A 26,579-nucleotide genomic window follows, 5' to 3' on the forward strand; every position below is an offset into this window, starting at 1 on the left:
TCCACAACACAGAACCTCACACCAAACAGAAACGAACTTGTGGCCAAAAAAGATGCCAGGCGCCCAGCTCTAAAATGACATATGAGCAAAGACAACTGAATGATTTGATTTGTTATTGCACGTAAGAGCAGGAGTCAACGTTTTAACAAACAGCGATTGTACAGATACTGAAATAGCTGTGTGTGTATATATGTAGATATGTATGTATATGTATATATATATGTTTATATATATGTGTGTGTATGTATGTATATATATATATATGTATTTGTGTGTATATATGTGTGTGTATGTATGTATATGTGTGTATATATGTGTGTGTATATATGTAGATATATATGTATGTATATATGTGTATATGTATAGATATGTATATATATATATATATGTTTATGTGTGTGTGTGTGTAAATAAATATATATATATATATATATATATATATATATATATATATATAATACCAGGCCAGGTGAAATACTGTCTGAATATTTTTATTAATAAAAAAGTAAACATTTTTAGACTGAACGAAAATATGTCAAAAATTAATTGTTAAGGATCTCTCTGTATACCACGTTGTCAGTTCGCCCTCTGGTTGTAATATGACTAAGCTGTGTGCTGAGCTCACTCTTGAGCATGCAACATACAGTTGGCCATGTGAAAAGCAATCCCCTCAAATAAATGCCAACCTTTTGTAGTGTTTGTCCCTGAGACTTATTAATTGTCATTAAGCAGAGCCTTACTGGAAATTGAACGCGCTTGAATTAAAATGGGAGATTAGATGGTATAACGGGATGCGAAATAAAAACTGTGTCACTGAGGCACTGCCAGTAAATATAGTTGCTTCAATTAGGTTGTTTTATAGAGATGTGACCTGAAGTCTTGTGCCGCTACAAAGTTTCGTGGTTGTAAGTTTCTGCTTCCTTGGCGAAGGTCAAACGAAAGAAGACACCGCAGTGACACACAGAAGAGAACCCGTGGATTAAATAAAACCTACACAATAACTGTAACAATCATAACAAATGAACAATAAAATAGAAGAGAACCCGTGAATTAAATAAAAAGGTTGCCGTTGGTGAAGCAAGGAAAAAGCACTTTCTTATATGTCGCTCGCTTTTAAAACAGTGCAGAAGCTATGAGAAAGCTGCTTCCTTGGCAAGCTCAGAACGAAAGAAGACACCGCAGTGAACACAGAAGAGAACCCGTGGATTAAATAAAACCTACACAATAACTATAAAAATCGTAATAAATGAACAATGAAACAGCGGAGAACCCGTGGATTAAATAAAAGGCTGCTTGTTGGCAAGGAAAAAGGACTTTCTTATATATCGTTCGCTTATAAAACAGTGCAGAAGCTCTGAAAAGCTGCTTCCTTCGCAGTAAGGAAACGACTGAAGAGACGGCGTGACGCGTAAGTGTTCGGCAAGGCAGCTGAAGCCCTGCATTATGGGATCTGTAGTTTATTGTGTTACCAGTGCTTCATATCCCGGCCATTAATAACAATAATACAGTATATAAAATGATCTCGGGCGGATATAATTACACGGGCGGATGTTGCCTGCGGCCTTGAGTTTGACACATATGGAGTAAATAGAACTTGAAAAGATATATTTTTTCGTACATCGAGCCGCTGCTATTGTGGTTTTGCTTGCATGCCTCAATAAGTCATCCTCCCTCGCTCTTACTTTTTACCGTTCATCTAATGAATACACTGAGTATGGCTTTACCAAAACAATCATTGATGGCTAATAAAGTATCCATTATTGAGTATGTAGATCGGGATATATATATATACCCGCCGTATCGCAGGAGAAGTAGTGTGTTTAAAAAGCTAGAAAAGAAAAGGGAACATTTTAAAATAACGTAACATGACTGTCAATATACAGTATTTGTTTTGTGAGTGTTACTGAGTGTTGCTGTCATCAAGGATTTGATTATCATTATTTCTTTCAATCAGGTTCGTATTTGTAGGATGTGTTGTGTTCAAGTTACATTCCGTGTTTGTCAATCGCTGTAAAGATGACAGGTTTCTTTCATCGATTCGCTTCTTACTGCATCAATAAACAGCTCGTCTTCTTCTTTATCTGAGACCTGACACACTGCATGCACGGGTTTTTTACACTGTCTTCCTTTAGCGGACATTGACTTTTTCCACGTGTGCTTTGTTTCCGCAGTAGCTGGATTTATGAATATGCTTATCAGACGCTTCATATTTTTTGCTGCCTTTTCAATTGTGTAATTCGTTTTGTTCAGCTCTTTGGAACTGTTGCTTTTATCTGTGCACCGCGCCAGTTCACGGAGCCGCGGTGTACATGCATCGAAGGTTCCCAGCTGTGCTGGTGCCATCTCGCGCTATGTCCATGGCTGTATTTAATGTTACCTTAGTCCTGGCACTTAAAACTTTCTCTCGCAGTTTCGCTGAGTTTGTGTCAAACACCACCCTGACCATCTCATCTTCCTCTCCATAACACAGTCCTTCACCCGTGAATATTTACCCGTGGCAGTTTGCTATTGGATTGCCGCTGACGGACGGCCCTATATGGGCAGGCACTAAATTACAAACGCCAGCGCAGCCTGTCTATGAACTTAATTTAAAGTGTAGGTTTACATCGTGCTTTGTTTCCGAAGTAGCAGAACTCATGAATATGGTTGTATATGTCACTCGCCGCTTCTTATTGTTTCGCTGCCTTCTCAATTATATAATGCATGTTTTCTTCAGCGCTTTTGAGGTCTTCCTGGTTTTCTATGTACTGCGTGATTACGTGGGAGGCGTGATGATGTCACACTAAACTCCCCCATGGCGTTCAAGCTCATCTCCATTACAGTAAATGGAGAAAACAGCTTCCAGTTATGACCATTACGCGTAGAATTTCGATATAAAACCTGCCCAACTTTTGTAAGGAAGCTGTAAGGAATGAACCTGCCAAATTTCAGCCTTCCACCCACACGGGAAGTTGGAGAATTAGTGATGAGTCAGTGAGTGAGTGAGTGAGTGAGGGCTTTGCCTTTATTAGTATATATATATATATATATATATATATATATATATATATGACAACAACACTCATCACTCACAACAGTGACAAAACAATTACATTGACAATCAGGTTACGTTATTTTCAAAATGTTTCCTTTTCTTTGCTTCTTTAACACACTACTTCTCCACTGGCTGGTATTTTTATATATATATATATATATATATATATATATACACACACACTGTATATAGATTAAAATTTTCCATTTCTCTCTTTTTTTTTTTATTAACCAGAGGTCAATTAACCATGATATCAGTTACAAATGATACGGAAGACAACAGCTTATCAGCTAAACCTGTTGCATTTTCACCTTTATGCAGGATTATTACTAAGTACCTGATAATATTAAATATGAAAAAAGAAAAAAAATCACCTTAGAGAACTGAAGGATTCTATAAAGTTGATTTCATTGTTGATACAGCAAAATAAAAAATACAAGGATCAGTATATCAAAAAAAAAAAAGTAACGTGTGCCATAAATCAAAATAAAAAGTTGCAGCTGTCCAGGACTAATACTTCCCACACTTCATCATTGCCTGTTCATTCATTTTTTTTAAACCTGCTTATTTCAGTACATTATTGCAGGATTTAACAAGTTTGAACTATCCTGGCAGACTCAGATATAAAGGCACTTCCCTAGACAGTATGGTAGCCACTCACCCATACTGAGCCAATTCAAAACTATGGAAGATTGGGAGGAAGCTGAAGTGTTCCAGATTAAACTCGCATACATAAGGAAAAAACTGAAAATGTGCCTTGGTCATAGAGTTTTCACATAGAACTCTGCAGCTGTGATGCAGGAGCAATCACCATTGTGCCAAACGCCTCATGATATACAGCACAACATATATTCAGAAAATATAGCCCATATTACTCCACAATGTCACATCGATTCAATAGGAGTGTTTAACTAACATCAGATATATTTTTACAATAGTTAACAGACTGCTACTTTTAAAACAACTGCCGATTGTACAATAACAATAAGCAATATTTTATCTCAATAGTCAAATTTGTGACTTTTGTTTTCAAGATGACTTCAATAAATTTCAACAAAATGTACCAGCAAATAAACACTGTTTAGTAATGCATCTCCAAATATACAATAGAAATATACTTTTACAAAACTTTATGTACCGAAAAATACCTATGCAGGGCTTGTTTTGTCTTCAAATATGGAAATAAGCAACACACACACATATATATATATATATATATATATATATATAAAACACAACTAAAACCAACTCCACCAAGTTAATTCAAACAACCCACAGAAACGCACAGCAAGCCTGCAAACAAAATGTTTAAGTCCAGTCCTCAACCTCAGTGATCGTGTATGTAAAATGGGTCAGATACAGAATAAATCCCTAAAGAGGTTTTGGTTACTACTTGTTATTCTAGTACAGAATGTAAAGTATTCAAATATTCGAGGAGACAAGGTATACCCTCTACAGTAAAAACAAACCAAAAAAGCACAACCTAAACTTACAAAATTCATTCCAAATCAATTTTCCCATTACCCAAAATAAAGCAAAAAGAAAGCTCTGAAAACACACAAGCATAACGCAAGAGATGCTTTCACAGTGACAGCTGATTCAGGCGCACAACAGATGACATTTCTGCTCACTGTGTAAGCACCATCTGTGGCTGCATTTTTCCACTGCCAGCGCAGTTCGAACACAGAAACATTGTTTAAACTCTAGATCAAATTTCTGTCGAATTTAGCCTTTGACTTCCGGAACACGCAAGTTAGAATCGTTCAAAGTACAAGGCACCACTGTAGTACAGAAACACAGCACAGCCAACTGGACATTCTAGACACCATCTTGAATGTCCAGTTGGCTCTGCTGTGTTTCTGTGCTACAGTGTGTGACGTTGCACACTTCTTTAACAGGTTTGACCACCCTAACCCACTCTCACCTCGGAGTACTGCACCCTCCACCCATTCTTCTGCTGATACCAGCATAGGAGAGACATCCCAACCCACAATTACAGCAGCGCAGGTGAGCAGAGAGCTGATGAGATTTTGTGCCAGCAAAGCAGTGGGTCCAGATGGAGTATCGCCACAACTGCTGAAGTCCTGTGCGCTGGAGCTGAGGAGTCCTCTACAGCGTATCTTCAACCTGAGCCTGGAACAGGGGAGACTCCCGAGGCTTTGGAAAATATTTTGCATCACACCAGTCCCAAAGGTATCACGTCCTAGTGAGTTGAATAACTTCCGGCCTGTCGCTCTGACATCACATGTGATGAAGACCATGGAGCGGCTGCTGCTTCACCACCTGAGGCCACAGGTCCACCACACCCTTGACCCTCTGCAGTTTGCATACCAGGAGAAGGTGGGAGCAGAGGATGCCATCATCTATATACTACACCGATCCCTCTCCCACTTGGACAGAGGCAGTGATGCTGTGAGAATTATGTTTCTGGACTTCTCTAGCGCCTTCAACACCATCCAACCTCTGCTCCTTAGGGGCAAGCTGACAGAGATGGGAGCAGATTCATACCTGGTGGCATGGATCGTGGACCATCTTACAGACAAACCTCAGTATGAGCGCCTTAGGAACTGCAGATCTGACATTGTGGTTGGCAACACAGGAGCGCCGCAGGGGACTGTACTTTCTCCAGTCCTGTTCAGCCTATATACATCGGACTTCCAATACAACTCAGAGTCCTGCCTCTGTGTAAAAGTTCGCTGACGACACTGTTATCGTGGGCTGCATCAGGAGTGGGCAGGAGGAGTCCTAATCAAGGACTTTGCTAAATGGTGCGACTCAAATCACTTACACCTGAACACCAGCAAAACCGAGGAGCTGGTGGTGGATTTTAGGAGACCCAGGCCCCTCCTGGACCCCGTCATTATCAGAGGCGACTGTCTCAGAGTGTACAGACCTATAAATACCTGGGAGTGCACCTGGATGATAAATTGGACTGGACTGCCAATACTGATGCTCTGTGCAAGAGAGGACAGAGCTGAATATACTTCCTTAGAAGACTGGCGTCCTTCAGCATCTGCAATAAGATGCTGCAGATGTTCTATCAGACGGTTGTGGCGAGTGCCATTTATACGCGGTGGTGTGCTGGGGAGGTAGCATAAAGAAGAAGGACGCCTCATGCCTGGACAAACTGGTGAGGAAGGCAGGCTCTATTGTAGGCAAGGAGCTGGACAGTTTGACATCTGTGGCAGAGCGATGGGCGCTGAGCAGGCTCCTATCAATCAAGGGGAATCCACTGCATCCACTGAACAGTATCATCGCCAGACAGAGGAGCAGCTTCAGCGACAGTCTGCTGTCACTGTCCTGCTCCACTGACAGACTGAGATCGTTCCTCCCCCACACTATGCGACTCTTCAATTCCACCCCATGGAGTAAACGTTAACATTATACAAAGTTATTGTCCGTTTTACCTGCATTTTTATTTTTATCAGTATGCTGCTGCTGGAGTATGTGAATTTCCCCTTGGGATTAACAAAGTATCTACCTATCTATCTATCTATTGCAGAACATTGTCTGGATTGTGGATATCATTTCCAAGAATGAAACCAGTCTAATCACTGATGATGACTTGCTGGCAACATAAAGGAGTGCATAAATCTTTGAGCCCAAAACCAGTCATGTATGCCTTGAATGGAGCACCACCACTCCAAGTCATCAGTTAATAGTCGAAGGAGTTAACTGGCAACTGGTAGATGGTGTTAGATGTTATATCCTTTAGACAGGAAAAAAGTGTTGACTTAGGTAGAAGTCCTGTTATCTTGGCCTCCCAGTGATCTTACCATTCCACTGTCAAGTAAACTGCATACTGACTAAGGATGTCACAATGCCACACTTTTTGAATTTGATACCATTATCAATTAAATTTTACGATACTCTGTACCTCCATTTATTGAGGTGAATAATATTGTGCCTTTTTCTGTAACACAATATAAAATATAGAAACACTAACAGTAACCACATCTTTAAAATACTGGTACTATCCATTAATTAGTTACCCGACTATAATATAAGTAAATCAGAATTGTCATTCATAAATATCAAAATACAACGCAAGGCTTGAATTTTAATGTGTGGAAGAGATGGGGATGTAACAATGTAACAACAAATAAAGTTTAACACCTTTCAGCATAAGGTTTATAAAGAATAATATATCATGAGCTACATAATTCATCTTGCAAGGTATACATTCTATATTTATTCTCTTGCACTTCCTGTCCAGTAACTGAAAACTACCAACTAAAATCCACACTCAATATAAAAATTCAAGTATTATTACACATGTACTGTTGAATTTGTGAATTCCAAGTAAACAAATTGATTAGGTTTGTAATATTTGCACCATTAGGTGATTAAAAATATTACTAAAGAATAGTATTTAATGAATTATTCAAGTTAATTCGAATGCCTAAAAAACTCAGTTCTTTAATTTTACAAATGTTTCTCAAAAAAACATTTGTTTTAACTTTCTACCTTTCCATGTGAAATCAAACTGGTCAGTTTTATATTTATTCTCTTTCTCTCAGAGCTTCTGTTAAACAGTCTTTATTTTTCTGTTTTCAAGGTTTCTTGTGGGCATGAACAGACCTTTTATTGTTTAGGCCTGCATACAAATCCAGAACTTGAAAATTACTTGGGTGGTGGTTACATGAAATCAATAAATGTATAATTGTGAGGCTGCATTACAATCTTCAACATACCATTCAAACATATGTAATATGCTTTAACTTGTGTTATACTAATGAGCAGTAGTTTGCCTTGAAAAACCAAATGAATGACACATATTCGGTGGTTGCAGATTCATATTTAGCAATGAAGTATGCTGCTTTGATTGTCCTGCTAACTGCATGTTTCAGAAATTGCACATCTCTGTTAACACAGTACATGTCCTATTAATAGGGTGATGTGCCTTGGAAAAAAGTGACAATAATGCAAGCACGTATGTGTATTGTGCTTTTTTTGAAGATGAAAACCTCACAGGATATTAAAGAAAAGTTAGCACCTAAGGCCTACCCACTCTCAATTCCTATCTCCTTCCCCCTATCACAGGGCAGTTTAAAGAGATAAAACAATACTTCTATATAGATTCTTTGTCAAATTGAATATGGATGCTATATATCACATTTGCACAATAGAATCAAATTATTAAAATAAAGAAGCATATGACAGGGCACAAAAAGAATAGGTTGCAAGAACCTTCCTTATCAGTTTTCTTTTATTCTGAATGCTCTGAGGATGTGCAGAGTGATTAACCTATAAATACAATGTGTTACCATACTGGCATTCCCATACTGGGAATGGATGCAAACTATGATAAAAGAAGTATCAGAACTTTGTCAAATTCAGGAAACAATATGATGAGCACAATAATAAACAATGTTTATCATAAAATTTGTATCAAATGTCTGTGAGCTTCTGCTGTTTTAACCTGATGTTGATTGCAACTGACCTACTTTTTCTGCTTATAGGTGCATTAGTAAATTGTTTTTTTTTGGTTTGTTTTTATAATAGTGTGTCTAAAATTAACACATTTGTGTTGTTACAAACTTTTTCTCTTTGTTCCAACTGGATCAGTAACATGGATAACAATCTCTGACTGTGTATCTAGAAAACCAGAGTGCTTTCCTTTGTTGTTTTAGTACTTTCATTTTCTTTTACAGTGAAATTTGAATGTACACTGTTATATTCTAACCACTTAACATGACCACAGTCAAACTTCTATTCTCTTCTCGCTCCTGATGTCTGCAATTTTAAATGCATTTCAGTTCCACACAGGAAATTTCAGATTATGTACTTGCTTACCGAGTCTTGAGTACTAAAATGAAGACGAGGAAGGCTGTGAGGAATCCTTCCTTTCACAGGGTGAAACTTCTTGAGATTTTAGAAGTTTCCCAGAAAAGTCCAAAACTCATTCTACAGAGATTTCTGTGAGATGTGTTGTTTTTTTGTTCTTACTGTTGGCATCACTGTCACCATTACCATAATAAATGGTAAATAAATACAAATTAAAAAAAAAAAAAAAACATGTGCATGGTGATTCTTGAACATATGTGAACCCTTCATTTTCACATCAATAATAATAATAAATTATTAACAATTAAGAAAAAAAACACTTTTGCCTCAACTTTACAAAGATGAAACATTGTGAAGAAGACGGAAATGGTTACCATTTTGAAGGACCTAATTGTGAAAGCCTTGTGTGTGCCATTTAAAGCAACATCACAGTATAGGAAATAGGTTCAAAGTTAGGTTTTAATAAGGAGAAGTAAAGAAGAGATCATGTTGTGAGCTGTAAGGAGGCTCTTATACTGGTTATATCCATATATTACATGGATGTAGCTTCTAACTATTAGCATAACCCTAGACTTTTTTTTCTATAATTAACAAATTTCTGCATCTTTCTAACAGTTCTACACTTAATGCATCTACTAACTTATGCAATGAAATCATTAATATTTTTCCCAAGCCAAATTTCCATCTATCCACCATGAACCATAATGCACTGAACACAATTTCTTTCTTCTCTACTTTAAATTGTTTTAAAAACTTTTTCTGAATCAAGAACTACTACTTATCAGTCTGACCTTATATCTACATATTTGGGTAAATCTTACAACTCTTTCATACATGGCTGTGTCCAATATTATCAATGCATTGCTTCAATCCAGCACTGTTGCATCTAAACTAAAAGACTACAGTGGCTGCTCCAGTTCTGAAAAAGGGTTGACTTAATCAGGATGATTTTAAATTCCTATTTTTCTTGCATAGAATCTTAAGTATGCAGGTGCCTAATTCAGTCTCATAGTTATTTTAATGAATGGCTTAAAGTGTTCCAGTCAATATTTCATGCAACACACTGAATCAACAGTTAGTAGCTGCTACCTCTGTCCTTGAAGTGCCATTTTTCTTTCAAGCCAGTATAATAGGTTTGAATTTTTTTATGCATTATATACTCATTCAATGAAAAAATTAACCTTTCAAAAAAGTATCAGCAACTCTGCACTAAACTATACCTTATAAGTGTGTACCTAATGCCTAGATACTGACAGAAGGAGATCAATCTGCTTGTAAAAGAGGGGTGTCAGGGACCTCCGGAAAATGCGCTAATTCGCAGGGTTTAGCTAACAGAAAGTCGAATGAAGGAGTCATTGTCAGATGACTGGCGATATGAGACTGTTGAATTCCAGTATTTTATATTTACATAAAAAAAAAAACAACTGAAACAATAAACAAACAAACATGCTGTCGATAAACCAATATGGTGGAATGAAAAGTCTGTTGTGAACAGGCAACTATTTCCGGTCGAGGGCGTGACCTTATAAAACTTACACTACTACTGTACTAGTTTACAATGAGAGAGCACACAGGAAAGTACAAAGCAGCACAATTCAAGTTTAAGTTGCAACATAAGCTGTAAGAATAGGAAATTAAACTTTACCTAATCAAAATTGGATGTCAAACTACATTTAATAAATGAAAACTACCTTCTGTAAAACATTCCGTTAAGAGAAAGACTGATCAAAAACAAGAGATAAAGAAGTAATCATAAATTGAAATTTAAAGAGCTAATTGATTACTGATGTGCTTAATTATTATTCTACAGGCTAGTGTTACATAAACTTCACTACAACAAAACTGGATATAGCAAAGCAATGTACATTGCACAATGAAATGACAGTGGATAAAACTTAAAGAAAAAAAAAATTCTTACCACATATGTGCCAGGAGATGAAGACGAATAAGGAATCTGTAAACAGATGTTAGATGTAATAAGCTTCATTTAAAATTATTTCAGCTCTAGAAGTATTAAAATTTCTTAATTTATGGCATACAAATGCAACGGCGTTTGAATCAAATGTCTCTAAAAGATAACTTTTAAAATGAAAGTTTGACTTGAAAAATGCTGAACATAAATTTATTTTTTCACAATATCGTCATTTTATTGTCCACAGTAAAATCTTAACTTTTTAAAAATTTTACCAATGAATAATTGATTTTGGGTAGTTTGTTAATTTAATTACACATTGTTAATATGCATTTTATATAATAAAAATATGTACTACAAAAGAAATTGAATAAATATCACTCTCTGGCCAAGTGAATCAATTTTCCTGGATAGCGGTGGCAATTAATTTTCCAGACTTAACAAGTCCAACTCTTGATTTGGTGAATTCAGTGATTTAACATCTTTAAATCTTTACTATGTTTTAACCTTATAATAGCTCACATTAGCCTTGGTGCATTTTTATATTATCGACAGTACAGTGTTTTAAAAATTAAGTTTGCAGTGGATCAACTGCTTTATTTTAGTAGCCTTGTGAGCAGCATGCAGTGTTTAGCTAAGCTAAGGAAGAGTCAATCTTTAATTTGTAGGCCAACAAGTTTTTTTTATCTTTCAATAAACTGACTGTTATATTTAGTGATGTACTGTGATTTCTGTATACTTGAGCCCTCGTGCATACTGCCTCTACCTTGTACATGTTTGGTTGATACAAAATTTGCACAGCATTATACTTGCTAAGCGGCAGCATTACATTATTTAGGATAAAGTTCTGTAATATGTGCACTCTCATGCTTTTATTGTAATCAAGCATCTGAAACTCAATGCTAATCTAGTAACATTGTCCTGGTGCTGACCCTAACTTTAGGTAAAACATTTCTCACGACTAATAGATAAATAAATATCCTGTCAATTTATACTTATTCACACTCTCCATGCTACTATTCATACTAATATGAAAACACCAATTCACATAACCATAATGTCTGTGGGAGGAAACCCCATATTCACTGAAGCAGAACATACAAACGTCATGCATTCATCAATCTGCCTGCTATGAGATTCAAGGATGCAGCATTCATGAAGAAGTGCTACCCTTCAGTATTAACAGTATATCAATACAAATGAACCCTCACATTTCATCTTCAATATCTATGAATAACTGATTCACCCCTATCCAAAAAACACCACCTTGGCCCAAAAAACATTACTGTTCTTTAAGGGTAAATAAAAAAAAAAAACATCTGAGAACATATTGTTTACTTTACACACAAAAAAATAAAAGCATTTTATTGTTCTTTCAGTTTTAATGTGTAAGGATTGAACTCCTAAGATACAATCTCTTGGAAAATAAGAGGCAACCACAAATCGCTGGTTCAAGGCTTCTAGTGAAGGAACAAGAGAACTGAGAGAATAGCAAGGTGGCCTCAATATCCATGATGTAGCCACTCGATTGGATCTACACACAGGATGCATGATCCTCTTCACAGTCAACAGCAGGCAGTTTACATGACACTGAGTGCAGAAAAAGGAACATGGGATTTGATGTCATGTACATGTCTGATACCTTAACAACATTCCACAAATTAAGAAAATTCTACAAAATGACACACTCAGCATATACAGAGCCCTCCGTAACGTTTGGGATAAAGGCTCATTTTTCCTTTATTTACTCGTCTGCTCCACAGTTTAAATTACAAATCAAATAATTCAGATGTGAATAAAGTACACATTGCAGATTTAAGGGTATTTGCATACATTTCAGTTAAACCACATAGAAATTACAACACTTTTCCACATGGTCCCTCTATTGTAGGGCACCATAATGTTTGGGACATAACAATGGCAGGTCTATTAAATCAAGCATATTTAGAACGTTTGTTGTGTATCCCTTGCATGCACTGATGGGTTGGAGACTGAGCTTCATACATATGACCAGGTGCAGAGTACTTTGTCTGGTGATGCCCTGCCAAGCCTCTAATAAAGTCATCTTCAGCTCCTGCTTGTTTCAGGGACTTGTCCCCTTAAGGTTTCCGTTTAGCATATGGGAGGCATGCACATTTGGATTTAAATCAAGTGACTGACTGACTAAGCCAATCAAGGATTTTTCATTTTTTAGCTTTGAAAAACTCCTATATTGCCTAAGCAGTATGTTTGGAACCATAATCAACTTGTAGGATGAAGTGGCATCAAATGAATTTGTAGGCTTTTACTTGAACTTGAGTTGTAAAGAAGCTTCTATAAACCTCAGAATTCAATGAGCACAAGCTATCAGTAGTTATATCGTCAATGAAGAGAAGTGTGTCAGGAACCTGTGCCCAAGCCATAACACCCCCACCACCACAATGTTTAACAGATGAGGTTGTATGCTTTGGATATTAGGAAGTTCCTTTTCGTTTCCACACTTTGCTCTTGCCCTCACTCTAATACAGGTTGATCTTGGTCTCATCTGTCAATTAAACCTTTATCCAGAATTGTGCAGGCTCTTTTAAGTACTTTATCACAAACTGTAATCTGGCTGTCCTGTTTTTGTGGCTAACTAGTGATATGCATCTTGCAGTCTGGCCTCTGAATTTCTGTTCATGAAGTCTTCTGCGGATAGCAGTCTTTTTCTTTACCATAGAGTGGATTCTTCTGTCATTAGCAGTGGAGGTCTTCCTTGGCCTGCCAGTCCCTTTGAGATTACTGACCTCACCAGTGCTTTCTTTCTTCTTATTGATATCCAGACAGTTGATTTAGGAAATCGCACAGTTTTACTGATGGCTCTAATGGTTTCATTCTTCTTTTTCAGCCTCATAATGGCTTCCGTCACTTTCATTGGCATAACTCATGCTCATATTGAACAATGGCAACTATAAACTCCAAAAAGCATGCATGAAAAGTGTATAATTTCTACATGGTGTGACCAAAATAAACGTAAACACCCTTAAAGTCTGCAATGTCCAGTTTAATAACTTCTGAATTGTTTGATTTGTAATATTAAAATGTGAACCAAAGGGGTAAATCAAGAAAAAAATGTCTTAGTACCAAACATTATAGAGGGCACTGTATGTAATACTATATGTGAAAATCATACAAATTGACAACAGTATCATGAACTAACACTGAAGTGTGTATGCCTCAATCTGATCGAGTTCAAGGTGTGGTAAAGCTGTGTATCTGCATATTGGCAGTATAACATCCTCCATACATACGAAAAATACAGGCACTGCTCCACAGGGTAGTTTGCTAAACCTCCTTATGTTCTCCTTGATTACCACTGACTATGTGGCCAGACACTGCTATAACTCAATCATTAGCTTTGCTACTTGCTGATTCAGTGGCAACAGGACAACAATCTCACCTTTACAGTTAGCAAAACCAAGGAGCTGTTCATTGACTTCTGAAACGAGAAGATAGACTATACTTCCAGTGGATGGGATACTTTTGAAAGTAAGAAGTGAGCAGGCTTAAATTTTTTTGGAGTGACCATAAGCTGAAGGGGGCATAACCCATTTTGGCTCTTGTCAAAATGGCTCATCAGCACCTCTACTTTCTTAGATGTCTGAGGACAAACTGCAGATCCCTGTGTGATATCATGAATGTCTACAGGTATACAGTGGAGTTGATCATCGCTGGGAGTATCGCAGCCTGATATGTACCGTGCTTGACTCAAGATCGTAAAAGTACTGCAGAGGGTGCAAAAGACAGCAAAGTATATTACTATATTCTGTTAGAAATACACTAAATTCTACAATGAGATCTTATCAACACAGAAATAAATATAGTAAAATAACAGTATCACTCTCAAACCTGCTTTATTCAATTCAGGATGCTAAGCATGTCCTGGCAGCATTGGATGTACATACACACAGAGACCAATTTAGAATCTCAAATGACCCTAACAACATTGTGTTTGGGGATGTGGCAGGAAAGCTCCTCTATATATCATACGGAAACAATGTCCAGGAACTTAATGTAAACTCAGGTTGCTATATCCACAAATTGGCACCACAGAGCAACAGTGCTCCTTTAATTATTATAAAAATAAAAATAGTAATCATAGTAATTATTGGTTTTATTATTAGTTACAATATCTATAACTATAAACGTAAAGTTGGCTTGAAAATAGACTAATGGAGGTCACAATAATAGTAATTCTAATATTTACGTTTTTTGACACCCAAGATTAAAAGACAAACCATTAAAAGATGTGTCCATCCACTTCCATTTTATACATGGTACCTTATTCTTGAACATTTACCTGTCAAATGCAACACCAGAAATAATATAATTCTACTGGGGCGATGCCACGCCATACAGACTTAGTACATGACTAAGAGGAAACTCAACATAATCCAGCAAACCTAAGACTATCACAGATTCTTTTATTGCTTATATCAAGAGACAGTTTAAATTTTCACACAATAAAATGATGAGTTATGGGAGTGTGACCAACCAGTCTACATATGCTTTATGAACTGAAACGAAATGTGACTGCATCCCTCAGAGCATCCTATGGGGGGTGCTTTGGAAGTATGAGATACTGTACCAGCTGATGTTGGCAATTTGGTCCCTGTACAACCGGAGCAAAAGCTTGATTTGCACTGTCAGCAGTAAGTCAGACTTGTTCTCAGCGGGTGTGGGAATCCACTAGGGCATCACTTTGTCACCGATTCTGTTAATAATTTGTATGGCCAGAATTTCTTTTTGTACCCAAGAAGTGGAGGATCTCTAGTTCAGTAGCCTCAGGACTGAATCTCTGTTTTTTTGCAGATGATGTGATCCAACTGGCTGTTACCTTAGACACTCACTGGGGTGGTTTGCAGTCGAGTGTGAAGCAGTCAGGATGAAGATCAGCACCTCATAGTGTGAAGTCATGCTTCTCAGCTGGAAAAGGACAGAGTGTCCTTTTCAGGTTGGGGGGTGAGGTGCTGCCTCAAGAAGAAGAGTAAGTATCTCAGAATCTTGTACACAAGTGAGGAAAGGGGGGAGTAGGAGATTGTGTGGATAGGTGGATCACAGCAGTGTCCACAATCATGTGGTGAAGTAGGACCAAAACTGGTCAATTTATGTTTCTATTGTCACCTATATTCATGAGCTGTGGGTAGTGATGGAAAAAACTAGATCTTTAGAAAAAAATCTGCAGAAATGAGTTTCCATCTAAGGGTATCTGGGCTCAGCCTTAGAGATAGGGTGAGAAGCACACACGTTCAGAAGAAGCTATAAAGTAGAGCTGTTGCTTCTCTACATCGAAAGAAGCCAGTTGAGGTGATTGGGACATCTGATAAGGATGCCTCCTGAACACCACCCTGTGAAGGTGTTTTGTGCATGTCTAGTTGGGAGGAGTCCTCAGGGCAGATCCAGGACATGCTGCAGAGATTATATCTCTCGGCTGCCCTGGGAACACCTCAGGATTTCCCAGGTGCTGCTGAAGGTAGTGGTGGGGAAAATGGATGTTCAGGAAACATTGGCTAGACTACTTCCCCTGCAACGCGGATAAGAAATGGAATGAATGAATAGAAAATAATCCACAATCTTATTCCAGAATTGCTGATGGGATTTATTTTCAAAGATGCAACATAATTTAAAAAATAAATAAATAAAATTGTATGCATCAAAAGTGAAAGTGATAAAGTTACACTTTATGAATAACAATAAATCAATAAACAAAAACAAACTTTTTTCTACAATCTTAACTTACACTAGACAAAAAAAATAAATATCCAATTTAAATTACCTTTCAGCTACCTTCTGTAATCAAGCTGTGACTCTCCTAAACTGTTGTCACTAAGGCTCTGTTACACAGGGTGGATGATTTTGAAAGAAAAAATTAAATTGCAATTATTTCTGACCAATGTTGTGATTTAAATTGTGATTATTTTCTTTTTCTAACTTTACTATTATAATACACCATTATCACTATTATAATACTATATTAGTTATTGTCACTAGAGAATAATAAAGCTCGGAACTCAAACTTGTGATGGTTTGATTTGTGTGTGGATGGTTGGCAGTAGCACATAGTATGACTGTATCTTTTAAAGCTGGTATTTAGAAAGAGCGGTACAGGACATTTAAAGCCATTGTTTTATGATGGGATGTGATGGCATGAGTAAGAAAGAATCTGCACTTTGATTCTTTATAGTAGATATGATGGCAGACAGCAGCTCACACAACATTAGTAAATTTTTTTTTTCCCCCAAACTCCATAATTACTGCTTTTAACAACCGGACTTATTTCGTTGTTAAGAGTTGTGTGGGTACAGTACATGCTTTTTGTTTTATTTATATATATATATATATATATTATATATATATATATATATATATGGGGGACTGCAAAAATGGTTTATGCATTTAAAACATTTAATTTATTGTTATTGGGCATATTTAATCGTTAACATGTTTTACTGCTTGTTTAAGAATTGATTTTAATCAGAAAAGTGAAAATATAGTATACTGGCATCTTCTGAAACTATACACTGGATATTTGGTCAATCCTAGTTGAGACTCACAATTTGTTTCAGTGTTATAGTTTTAACAGACCATGAAGCAATGAGTGTTTAGAGATTTATGAGATTAAACTCTTCTCAATGTGGCAATCATAATTTTTTCATTGCCATATTGACTATAAACTCACTCAAACGTCTAGCAAACACAGTGAGGTTTAACATCCTAAGCTTTTGTGACAACAATTTGTTAACAGCAGTACAGTTCTCCATTACAGACAACTGCATAGCTTACGTACTTGTAAAAGTAAATTAAAAAACATTAAAACGTTCTGTTAAAAAAAAAAATACCCTGAATGTGTCTTCCCAAACGTTTCTGCTTTCTTAACTTTTCAGCTTGTTTCTATTAGAAATCTACTAAAACTCTTTGAGATCTCATAAACACAGAAATAACAATAACATACAACATAGTAAAATAATAGCATCACTCTCAGACCAGCTTGATACATTTCAGGGGTGTCTGGCCTGAATATATCCTGGTAGCACTGGATTCAAATACATATTGGGACCAATTTGGAGTTGCCAATTAATTTAACTGTATGTCTTTTGGGACATGGGAGGAAAAACCCTGCATGACTGAAATATTTTAGGGTAGGAGGAGTTCTTGCTTGCACAGTCCTTGTTTATTCTGTGATTCCTACAAGTCATTTTTTTCATAATGTGTCAAGTATTACACATTAAAGCATCCCCATAAGCATATGAAGACTGGGGATTTAATTATGTTTAAATAAAAATAAATTGTCATATGGTGGTGTGTCCATGAATCGGGGGGTAGTTTGGTATCTGGAATTTTTTTCCCCTTTCCTCCTTGCCACCTGACCTTACTTTATTCTTTGTTACTTAGTATTGTCTAATCTTATTTTAGTTTTACATTAACTTTTCTTTCTTCATCTTGTAAAACATTTTGAGCTACAAAAAATGAAAATGTGCTATATGCTGCTGAGATAGGATCAGTCCACTCGGTGTCTTAAATGGATTTACATGTTTGACTTTGAATGTGTGACTGTGAGAGGTGCATTAAAGGGCTAAAGGAGATTGGTGACAGAGTGTGAGGTCTCACTGTCTTTAAGGGGGATATTCTCCGTTACATGCATTTATTTAGGTTTGTTGGTTTAAAAAAGAAAAAAAAAAAACTACATAGATGTCAAGTTTTTGTCCCTTATTTTTTTGAACAGTCAGCAACTTAAGAGTATATGAATTGGCATAGGACATTTAACACTTCAAAGAGACCCTTGTACAGAATAAAGTTGAGAATTAAAATATGCCTATGACACTGAATATTTTTAATTAACAAATAAAGAATAAAGCAATGCTAACTTCTTCTCTTTGATGCCTGATAAAGATCAGGCAAGTAAAAAGGTTTACCTTTTCACTAACTCACAATAATTTAAACTAAGCAAAGCTTTAAAAAGGCATTTACAGAATACTATAGCTGTACATTTGTAAACTCAGCAACCGTCAGTCAAATCATGTTCAAGGAGACTGTCATTTCACCTCTGAACCCATTTGTCATGTTGTGTCCTATATAGCAAGGCGTCTCATTTATTTTTGTGTAATTAATGGTTGCTCTTGTAGCAATTATGATTAATTTCAACAGTATTATTTTTATTTTTTTTGTTGTAACAATCCGTTAATGTCCTGGATCCATTTAAGTCTAGCACAAGATGGCAGAAACTAAAAGCTTATTCTGGTAACACTGAGTGGAAAGTGTGACCACTCTATTGGTCAGCACACTTATCCCTGCATATGAACAATTTTATTTAAACATAGTACTATATTAATTGAAAGCAAAGGTCATGAATGGAACTTTTTTGGTTTAATAAGCTTCACTAGTAAAACTGTGTGGGGGCAGGGTCAATAAGTCTTTAATTATGCATGCATACATTTATACAAAATTGGAGGAAAATACACTTAGACATAAAGAATTTACAAACTCTATAGAGACAATAGCGACAATTAGGATTTGAATACAGGAATAGTAACCAATGTGGTTTTAAATTTCCAAAAATTTTCATGTTTTTTTTTATTTGCAGCTATGTAAGAAACAAACAGAAAGGAATGAATGGTTTGATTGGAATTTGAGCCACTTGGGTGCACCACACTATATTATGTCTATTAACCATTATCACTAGAGGGAAAAATAATCTCTTAAAAATGGAAAAAAGAATGTCTTTTAAAAGAAGCCTGTGTGTTATTTTAGCTTAGTTGCATGATTCCTTATTAAGTGGTATTAAATGTATATTATTTTATGTTAAGAGTAACTGGTGTTGTTAATACCACTGTATAGAACACATATTGCTAGAAAAAGATAACTGCTTGCATATTTTGAATGGCATTAGCCAAAAGATGCTTTGTCTTTTGACAATACTGGTAAAACTATCATTGCCAAGTGGAATGTTTTGACCAATGTTGCTGAAGGAATTCAGTCCTGAACATCTGTCCAATAGTGTCAATAATGTTGTAAGAGTTGTACCAGTCCTATTTACACACTGGAGTGTTCCTTATTTTATAAGGAAAGGAATCCTTTTTAATATGCATCAAAAAGTAACAACACACTGGAGAACATATTTAAAAAATGTATACACTGTGTGCAAAATATTTTAAATTTTATTTGACATATTACCTTTTTCAATGTGCTTATACTAAAATAAAAAATGGTACCCACATACAGAACGCATCTATTAAACTGGATTAATATTAAAATAAAAATTTACATCCAGCCTCAACCACTCAAAAGATGAGAACAGCCTCAACTACCATGGAATATTAGAACATGAACAGTACTAACAGGTGAGGCTGGGGAGCATGCACTGGTATAGTGAATTGCCACACCTACCACACGATGGAACGGCTCAGGATGGCAGTTGGCAACCCCCAGGCAGACATGAGGTCCACTCCCACCCTCCAGAAATGACAATCTATCTGCCACAGCAAGGTGTTACGTGGGGAACCCCTTGGCTTCATCCAGCCACTTGGGCCCTCAGCAATGAGGATCCTGAAAGCCAGATCACCCTCATATAATCACGCTATATAGTCTCAGTGCCATAACAGACACTCCCTCACAATGCAGGCAATGTGCCTCATTTGGGATTCCATGAGCAGCCACTCTTTTGACCAAAAGTCAAACTAGCGGTACCCAAGGACTCTTGGAAGAGATTTATTACCAAAGGAGTCCAGTCTTCATCTCAGGTCACAAAGTAGCATCCATGTCTCGCAATCATATAGTAAAATAGGAAACCCCAGGACTCTAAAGACTCTGATCTATGTCCTTTCGCAGAGATATCAGGATTGTCACACAACCGCTTTCAGTGACCTCATGACACCCAATGATCTAAGGCAGGGGTGTCTAACTCCAGTCCTGGAGGGCCGCAGTGGCTGCAGGTTTTCATTCTAACCATCTTCTTAATTAGTGACCAGTTTCTGCTACTAATTACTTCCTTTAATTAACTTGACTCAGGCCCTTTAGTTGTTTCTTTTTTCCTTTATTAGCAGCCAAACAATAATAAGACACAAAACAAGCCACCACATCACACTATATCTGAAAATAAAGAAACCTCAGTAAGGTTGATCTCTCAACTCACCAAAACACTTTGACGATGTTCTTATGAAAACAGGAAATCAACAGTTTTGGAAATGTCAGCTGTGGCAGAACAAGAGCAACAACAGGCCATGTAATTATATAACGGGGTTTAATTAAAGCAAAAATTGGCCCTCATTCTCATTAAGAAACTGGTTGGAGTTTGAAGCCCCAGTTTAGCTGGTCATCTGTTGGCTCATTTCACGTCTCATTTCTGTTTGGTTGCATTTTAATGAGGAAACAAATCAATTCAGAGGAGTGAATCCTTCTAACAGGGCTATTAAAATGTGAATTAGCAGTGAAAACAAGTCACTGATTAGGAAAAGGGTTAGAATGAAAACCTCCAGGCCTGGAGTTTGACACCTGTGCTCTAAGGGCTCATTTATACTTCAAAATTTCCACTTTAACCTCGTAGTTTACTTTATCATTAAAGCAGACGGTGCAAACGCCATCCCAGTTTTTAATCGCTACGAGCTTCTTGGACCTGACAGCAGGTAAAGTAAAACAATAAAAAATAGATGGCACAAAAGATGGTATGTGAGACTTTTAAAATGTATCTTGTCATTACGATCGGAATATGCGACGCTTGAATATAAAAGCACCACGAATGCATCTGTATGTCGGCATTTTGCTTCAGCAGCAGAAAGCAGCAATAGATCGCCAAACAGAACAAATTAAATGTATGATATTCCAACTCTCTGCACATTTAGAATCTTTAGATTTATACTTGATATCACTTTCATGATGAAATGCATTAAAATGTGTATGTTACATTTTACATATAATTTAGTTTAAATAATGAATACTGTTAATATATACACACATGGGGGAATAATTACACACATGGGGTGTCACGATGCGGAGCGATAGCACTGCTGTCTCGCAGGGAGTTATGTTGGCTCTAAGGCATAGGTTCCCAAAGTGGGCGCTGAAGCCTTCTAGGGGGGCGACAGTGGGTTCAGAAGCATTTGGGGGGCGTTCAGGTGGTCTAGGGGTCGGTGACTCCTTATAGAAGAAATTAATAATATATATTTAAAAATTAATTATTTTTGTAATTATGCGATTGAATAATCATTTAAATTTTAAATTCTGCATTTTAATTCATCTTATGCCCGTCTTACACGATCAATTTTTTCATCAATTTTCTATTTCAATTATTTAATCATTTGAAAATTGACCATGTCTGACAGAAATATGTCAATTTTCTATGTCAATTAGAAAATAGAGCATGTATATATGTGTGTATAATAGGTTATGTTTACAATAGCAAATATATTAGTTATATTTCATTCCAAAATATGTATAAAATATATAAAAATCACTTTTCAAGTTGATCTGTACAAAAATAAACCAAATTTTATATAATTTAATATTACAAGTAAAAATAATAATGATAAGAAAGAAATAAAATTGTAAATTTTACTTAGCCTAGTTAGTACCAACTTATATTGCTAACTAGAGGGAAAAGACTAAGCAAATATCAGAAACTTATTATACTGTGTTCTGTGGTTATGTTTTGTAGGTTTGGTGTTTATATCTTGTGTAATTATTTTATGTATTAATTATTATTTATAATTATTCAGACAATGTTGTGGTCGGACGAACAAAATGTGCTTGCATGCAAAATAAAAAATTGAACATGTCATTCAGAATATTTTAACTTAAATTTTTTATATACATAAAAAATGTATTCATTTTTTGCTATTGTAAAAATTGATTGTGTCATACAGGCTTTAGTCTATCCGCGCAGCTGACGAGTCTTAACTAGTAGTATGTTGGACAACTATTACGTAAATTCAGCATGTTTCGACAGGAATATGGGTGCTTGCAGTGACTTGTTCACAGCACGAGAACAATGGTATCACAAACAAGTCAATGCAAATCGATTCGGGCTGGACCTCAAATCTATAAATACCAGTGGTTTAGGAATAAGTTTCATTATTTTTTGTGTGCTTTGCCAACAATCATCAGTCAAAAGTGTATAGATAAGTGGAGTCATACAAAGTGTAAATTAAATCTTTTATATTGTGAATATTGTTGCAAATTGTATTACTTCATTATGTCTGAATCTAAGAAGAAATGTCGACAGTACAGTATTTAGTATATGAAATATGGTCAGTCTCCTACCAACCAATTATTACCTATGTGCTTGATATGCCAAAAAGTATTTTCAAATGAAGCAATGAAGCCTTCTAGGCTACAAGAGCATTAGACTAAAATGCATGCTGGCAAAAAGGATAGATTTGTCCTATTTTCAAGTACTAGAAGAAAAATATTTTAAACGTCATATCAATGTTTCTGCTATATCTGCAATATCAAAACTTTTTGCTTTGTCCACTAAACAAGATAATGACGGATTACAAGCTTCTTGTAATATTTCATTATTAATCGCAAAAGTGGGAAAACCACACACAATTGGTGAGGAATTAATCTTGCCAGCAGTAAAAGTAGTAATAAACACTGTGCTTCATAAGCTAGCGTCAGATATCATCAGGAAAATTCCTTTGAGCAATAATTCAGTGCAAAGAAGAATCGATGAAATGGCTGAAGACGTTGAAAAATCATTGAACGATTATTTGAAGACATGCCAATTTTCCATTCAACTTGATGAACTCTCCCAAATAATGAAGCACTACTCTTATCATACGTATGATTTATAAAAGAAGAAAAAGTTTGTCAAGAATTATTATTTGCTAAAAATTTGGAAGTGGATACAAAGGGAGAATCTATATTTAACACCATGAATAAGTTTTTTCAAGAGAAAGACATTCCTATTCGTAATATTTTGTCTGCTGCTACTGATGATGCTCCAGCAATGACAGGGCACCACAAGGGTTTCATAGCACATTTGAAACAAGCAGTACCAAATATACTCGCTATACATTGTGTTCTTCATCGTCAACATTTGGTTTGTAAAGAATTTAAGTGAACTCCTGCATATGTCGCTCCATTACGTTATTAGAGCAGTCAACAAGATTAGAAGCAATTAATTGAGTGACAGATTGTTTAGCCAACTTTGTAGTGAAAACGTTTGCTGCTTCACACAGAAGTTTGTTGGCTTTCAAAAGGTATTTGTCTGAATTGATTTTACAATTTGTTTGATTCAGTACTAAAGTTCCTAGAAAACAGAGACGACGGATTGCAGGCCAACCTGATTACATCCAAAAATGACATTGCTTATTTGACAGACCTCTATAAAATATTTAATAAAGTCAATCTAAAATTACAAGGTGATGAATTGTTTTTAATTAAAACAAAAAATGTTATTGCTGCTTTTGTGGGGAAACTTCTTCTGTTCAAGTGGAAACTAGGCAGAGGGGAATATAGCCACTTTTCAAATTTATCAGCAGTGTCTCTCAAAAAGGGAGATTTACTTACATACTGCCAACACTTGGAGGTTCTCCATGCTGATATCAATGAGCAATTCAAGGATATTCCAAACATGAATATACCAAATTGGGTTCTAGATCCATTCTCACATATAAACACAGCAGGATCATCAAATTTAGAAGTGGAACTCATAGAACTCACAACAAATGAAGAACTAAAAATAAAATTCAAAAGTGGATACCAAGAGTTCTGGCTTCAGAAATCAATACCGACACTGTACCCTGGATTATGGGAAATAGTGCAGAAATTTTTAATTGCATTTCCATCTTCTTATTTGGCTGAGCGTGGGGTTAGTGCTGTAGCGAATTTACTATCTAAGAAAAGGAACCAATTTCATATAACTGAGCATCCTGGCATTAATTTATTTTTCTTTGTATTTTTACTTTGTAAGTTCGAAATAAACAATTTTCTAATACATTTGATGGTGTTTTAATTATTACAATGATTCTTAAATGTAATGCAACCCTATATTAACAGACTTTTAAAAATGCATCAGGCTCATCATGTTATTCGAGCATACACTTTACAATCTTTACGTATGGGTTACGTTTCATCAAAATCAGTATAGCAATAAATGTGTTCAAGATGAAGCACATATTGGCCACTACATTTTCAATAATTTAATGGCATAAGCAGTAATGTATCATTAGTTGCTATTTACGTTGAAAATATCAAAGGGCTTGAACGCGGAAAACTGTTATAATGGGGGATTATTTACAAAATTTATGTCTTGCAAAGTGGACGGTGGCCCAAAAAAATTTGGGAATCTATGCGCTAAGGTATGTAACAGTACATATTTATCTATTTAAAAATAAAATTATTCACTCATTATTTTTGCTAAGTAAATAAACTGTTATTAAAATATAGACAACAAAATTAAAAAAAATCTATAGACTAGACACTTACAGAATTACTGTTATTTGGGTTAGGCCATGGTCGTCCTGTTCCTGGACCCCTGAAACAAACATCAGAAACATGTTATTAGTTAAACAACCTTTTTAAGAAGAACTTTATTTGATCCATTTCAAGGAAAAGCTATTTAACCTGTTAATTTAGCCTTTAATACACATTCTAAATACAAAATCATCTGTCTTACATGTTAATTCCAGGCATGCCAGGACCTATTGAGTTGGGTGGGGGCCTCATTCCACCGCCATAACTCTGCAATGATAACCAAGGGTCAGACTAACATAATCAGAAGAAATCCAAAAAGTAAAAAAGTGGGTGGGGAGAGAGAGGGAGAGAGAGAGAGAGAGAGAGAGAGAGAGAGAGAGAGAGAGAGAGAAAGAGGGTTAGTTTGTGGAAAATGTATTGACATGCTGACTCAACAGGTTGAAGAATGAGGGTGAGCAATTTATTACTTAAATTATTCAACATAAGCTTAACATTCACTTACATATTGCACATTTTTTTAAAAGTGAATATTATTTCTAAGAACACTGGCCTATAACACATTAAAGAATCGACAAATGAAAAATAAGAACATTGCTGGAAAAAAATGAAGTATTATGGTTTATTCTGATCTATACAATAATTTTTAAAAATCATAAGGCAAAATTAGACTTATTAGGCTGAAGAAGCTATTAGATAGTTATAACCATACATGCAATATCCACAGCCAAACTAGAAAATATTTTTTATGGACTTAGACTTCTAAAGCTTTGTAGAAAGCAAAAGTTGAAAATTTTCTACATGATTTGCAAAATTACTGCTACATATAGCACATGTAATGGTTTACAGATTTGGTTTTATTAATGTAGTAGGTAGGTGAAAAGGGGTGAGCAAGCAGGTATGTTTTTAATTCTAATTATATTAAAATAACAGATAAATGCTATACATCTAAAGAAAATATAACAAAAAGAAATACAATATACTGTACTCTAATAAAATGTAGATTTTAACAAGATACATAAAACCTCTTGCAAAAACAAATCTATTAGAAAAATAAGTCACCCTTAAAAGATTAATCATTGATTTAAAGTCCTAGATGTGACACAAATTTACATAGAAGAGCTTGTACAGTAGCTGTAAATTAAAGGCATTTAAAGGTGGAATCCTGTTGTAACAAAAATCATTCATTCTGCTGTGTCTGGTAAACAGTCAACCGAGGACAAAGCAATTGGTTGTCCTCTGCAGAATCAAGCTTGTCGCATGATGTTTAGAAACTTTAATACCGGGCCTTTGACTGCTCTTCCTCATACTCTCCTGATCTATCACAGGGGTGATTCAGAGTCACGGGTGCTTTTCTAATCTGAAGATAGGAGCAAAAGCAGGACGACTGTCCCATGTTGTGGCTCCTATCTCTTGTGATTG

General features: G+C 35.9%; 1 protein-coding gene across 11 annotated transcripts in view; it reads right to left on the bottom strand.

The window, feature by feature from the left end:
• The window catches only part of ssbp3a (single stranded DNA binding protein 3a), a 206,700-nt gene that overhangs the window by 29,375 nt on the left and 150,746 nt on the right, over positions 1 to 26,579 (bottom strand). For 6 of the 11 annotated variants that reach the window (XM_039736133.1, XM_039736131.1, XM_039736127.1 and 3 more), the window contains 3 exons: positions 25,363 to 25,451; positions 25,173 to 25,221; positions 10,740 to 10,775 (listed from right to left, as the gene is read on the bottom strand). In XM_039736133.1, coding sequence (XP_039592067.1) covers positions 10,740 to 10,775; positions 25,173 to 25,221; positions 25,363 to 25,451 — 174 coding nt within the window. The remainder of the gene's footprint in view (positions 1 to 10,739; positions 10,776 to 25,172; positions 25,222 to 25,362; positions 25,452 to 26,579) is intronic. The other 5 variants (XM_039736135.1, XM_039736128.1, XM_039736138.1 and 2 more) reach the window with 1 other exon arrangement.

The sequence above is a fragment of the Polypterus senegalus genome, chromosome 14 (assembly GCF_016835505.1).
Source record: "Polypterus senegalus isolate Bchr_013 chromosome 14, ASM1683550v1, whole genome shotgun sequence".
NCBI classification, from domain to species: Eukaryota; Metazoa; Chordata; class Cladistia; order Polypteriformes; family Polypteridae; genus Polypterus; species Polypterus senegalus.